This window comes from Diuraphis noxia, unplaced genomic scaffold (assembly GCF_037042655.1).
Source record: "Diuraphis noxia isolate RWA-SAM2 unplaced genomic scaffold, SU_Dnox_SAM2 contig0001, whole genome shotgun sequence".
NCBI lineage: Eukaryota > Metazoa > Arthropoda > Insecta > Hemiptera > Aphididae > Diuraphis > Diuraphis noxia.
The window spans coordinates 62,866,475-62,870,782 of record NW_028301711.1 but is presented as its reverse complement, the minus strand read 5'-3'; the positions used below and the strand labels follow the sequence as shown (position 1 = coordinate 62,870,782).

The 4,308-nt window shown below is 25.1% G+C and overlaps 1 protein-coding gene across 1 annotated transcript; it reads left to right on the top strand.

Moving 5' to 3' along the window:
• Nucleotides 1-3,589, top strand: LOC107168138 (zinc finger MYM-type protein 1-like). Its single transcript, XM_089230878.1, has 5 exons — nucleotides 1-160; nucleotides 831-962; nucleotides 1,056-1,187; nucleotides 1,333-1,980; nucleotides 2,100-3,589. Exons 1-5 carry the CDS (start codon nucleotides 1-3, stop codon nucleotides 3,587-3,589), a joined length of 2,562 nt encoding a protein of 853 aa, XP_089087004.1.
• Nucleotides 3,590-4,308: the final 719 nt, after the last annotated feature.

Below are 4,308 nucleotides of genomic sequence, written 5' to 3'. Positions count from 1 at the left end.
ATGAATTCAAATAAACGTAAAGGTGGTGCAGAGAAAATCCGAGAAAAAAAAATGAAACTGTTGGCATCAGTAGGAAAAAAATGTACCAAAATGTATGATTTTTTCAAAGTAAAAAATGAAACATACTCATCAAGTAATAAGGAGCTTACAGAATCTACTGGTAATTATTAATATAATTTATAAAATTAAATAAAAATAATAACAATCTAATAATTAACAATAAGTGTATAGGTAGGTAGTAGGTATTTATTAATTTATACCTACTATTTGATGATAAATATCATCATAAACTTTTTACTTAATCTCGAATTTGTATACATACAATTTACATTATTTACATTTTACAAATAATCATAAATCATGATAGATTATATATTTATAAAGAACATTTATTTGTTAACATACAAATTAAATTTTTGTTTAAATTGTTTGTATTTGAATATCTTTTATAAATTATAATTAATAGGTACCTACTACCTATGTAAACAAATTTAGCATTGCATTTTATTAAAATATGCACAATGTACCTATGTATACCTAAGTATTATAATAAAACAAGTGATTCGGTTTGGTTTTTTTTTTACAATCTAATTTTGGTTTATATTTTATTAACTATTTTAAAGAAACAAGTGCTGAAGTCGCTGAACATAGTTTAAAATCTGATCAGGTTACTGTAGAAAATGACAATTTATCATTAACAAATTCTTTTGTGAAACAATTAGAAACATAAACTACAGGTAAATATAAATAATTTTAAATTATTATTGGAAAAAATATTAAAATGTTAAATTAATACAAGTACTTAATATATCATAATATTTTTTATATAGTTGGAGAGTTGTTTATACATACCAGTGCTGAAATCACTGAACATAGTTTAAAATCTGATCAGGTTACTGTAGAAAATGACAATTTATCATTAACAAATTCTTTTGTGAAACAATTAGAAACAGAAACTACAGGTAAATATAAATAATTTTAAATTATTATTGGAAAAAATATTAAAATGTTAAATTAATACAAGTACTTAATATATCATAATATTTTTTATATAGTTGGAGAGTTGTTTATACATACCAGTGCTGAAATCACTGAACATAGTTTAAAATCTGATCAGGTTACTGTAGAAAATGACAATTTATCATTAACGAATTCTTTTGTGAAACAATTAGAAACAGAAACTACAGGTAAATATAAATAATTTTTAAATTATTATTGGAAAAAATAATAAAATATTAAAATTTAATATAAATATAATTTTATCTGTATTTAATACAGAATGAAATATTAAAAAATGAATGTATTAAATTAAGTAAGAATGTTATGTTTAAGGTCAAACTTCTAACATAAACGATCCAATTCATTCTCTACCTACCAACAGACTTGAACTAAAAGAAAGAATACTCAAAGGGCCTTATCGTCCAGTTTTGTCATTATTCCCAAGAACTAAACAAGGACAATATTTCCGGTCATTTCAAGAATGTTGGTATAAAGAATTCAAATGGCTTGAATATAGTATTGTAGCTGACGCAGTATTTTGTTTTCCTTGTCGCTGTTTTTCTGGTAATGAGGGAAACTCTAGTCAATTAGAAAATGTTTTTTCTAAAATTGGTTTTAAAAATTGGTATAGAGCTATAGATAGGTTCAAAAAACATCAACAATCAAAAGCTCATATTAACAGCGCTAAATCATTATCTGAATTTTTAAATTCTAAATCTATTGATGAGATAATAGATTCTAACGTGAAATTAGTTATGCAAAAACGTGAGATTGAACAGTCTAATAATCGTAAAATTATGGAACGATTAATAAATATTACAATATGTCTTGCTAAAGGAGGACGACCATTTCGTGGCCATAATGAAAAAAATGATAGTCACCAGCAAGGTCTCTTCAGAGAATTAGTCAACTTATTAGTTAAATATGATGATGTTTTGAAAAACCATATAAATTTTGGAGCTAAAAATGCTCAATATATTAGCAACAGAATTCAAAATGACATAACATTTTCAATTCATAAAGTTTTATTGAAAAAAATAATTGAAAAAAAAGAGTAATTTACAAAATTCTTATGTTTCAATTATTGCTGACGAAACAAGTGACATTGGACATGAAGCACAATAAATTGTCAATAGTTATTCGTTATTTTGATCCTGCGACTAATCGACCAGTTGAAAGTTTTATAACATTAAAAAAGATGATTTCTGTTACTGCTAATTCAATTTTTCAAACTATAAATGACGTTGTAACTATTGAATTAGGGTTACAATGGGCTTCAGTACTTTCAGTATGTTTTGATGGTGCATCAACAATGGCAGGGAATATTGGAGGAGTTCAAGCAAAATGCAAAGAAAAGAATAGTAATATTTTATATGTGCATTGTTATGCACACTGTTTAAACTTATCATTAATTGATTCTATATGCGCTAGTTCTACAAGTAAAGGAGAAGTTAAGAAAGATAGAACTGTATTTAACTTTTTGGGCACTGTACAGTTTGTTTACTCGTTTATTGAAGGTAGTCCAATGCGACATGCTGTGTTTGAAAAAATATCAAAAGAAAATGGTGGATCTGTACAAACGTTAAAATCATGTTCAACGACCAGATGGGCATGTCGAGCAGAAGCCGTAAGTGCTATTAAAAATAATTATTTGGTATTACTTAGAACTTTAAAAGAAATAATTTCTAATTGTTCAGCACCTGAAATGAGAGCCAAAGGTCAAGGCCTCTTATATCAACTAAAAAGTTTTAACTTTATATTTTGTTTAAATATGATGCACCCCATTTTGCAAATTGTATTAAAAGTAAGCTCTTTTTTACAAACGCCAAACTTGGAATTATTAACTGCAATTGAATCTATAAAATCTTTGAAAGTGTCTTTAAATTCATTAAGAAACTCTCCTATTGATTATCAACTTATTTTTGAAAATACAGAAAAAATGTGCAAAGAATTAAATATAGAAATTCCAGCAGTGAAAAAAAAAAATATACCAAGAAAATTGGATGATAATAAAACTCAACATTTATTTGAAACCAAATATGATGAACTCAGAGTGTTGGTATTTTATTATACTTTGGACACACTATGTCAAGGATTAGACTCTAGATTTAAACAAGATAGATTAGACTTAATACATTGTGTTGGAATGTTGACAAATCTAAGTACTGAGATAGAAACTACAAGTTATGAGTTATTGTCTAAATATTTTGGTATTTTAACTGAAGAATTGCACGCTGAAGTTAAAATTTTAGGTGCTATTAAAACTAATACACCAAAGGGAACAAATTCTGTTTCAGTGTTTAATTGGCTTGATTGGTTAAGTCAGTATGATAGAGCTTCCATTTTCAAGCAATTTTTTTGTTGTCTTAAGATGTTTACAATCATTCCTGTTACGAGCTGTACTTGTGAGCGTACGTTTTCTAAATTAACTATTGTCAAGAACAAGTTAAGGAACACTATCGGCCAAGAAAGGCTGAATGCTTTACTTTTTTTATTTGTTGAACAAGAACTAACTAATAATGTTGATGTAAATAGTGTGATTGATGAATTTAAACACTCATTCCCAATTAAACGTCGGCTTGTATTATAATTATAAAGAATAATGTGTTATTGATGTATTATTAATTTTGATATGGTGTACCGTCGTACCGGTATTGATCAAAAACAATCAATGATTATCGACATTGTCGTTTAAAAAGGTTTTATCTATAATTCAAAAAATTTCATTAAACACAAATTTATTGGTTTTGTCAATAATATGATTAGGAAAACATTATATTTATGTTAAAATATATATATATTTTTATAATTAAATTTTATAGGTATGTTTTAACATAAATCATAAATATTACATTATTTTTAAGTATTAACAAAACCAATAAATGTATATTTAATGCAATTCATAACTTATGAATTATTGACAAAACTCTTATAAATTATAATAATCGATTAATCATAGAATTTTTTTACCCAACACTATGGTTACAAGCTACTAACATACTATCCAATTTATATAATTAATTAAATATTTATATATAATTTAAATATTCTGTAATATATTATCAATCGTAATAATTTGTTGTAATTTATTTATAAAGAATTATATGTACATGATATAATCAGATATATTATGTATTGTGTATTGTGTATAAAATAATATAGATAAATAATATGTTATTTAGGACATGTATTAAGTGCCATTAAAGTATTATTATATTTGAGAGAAAGATGTAAACTTAAAATATTGTATACAAGAATACAAGATGTCAACAAAGGTCAAAGGTTAAATTTTGCTTTTGAGCTTAAAAA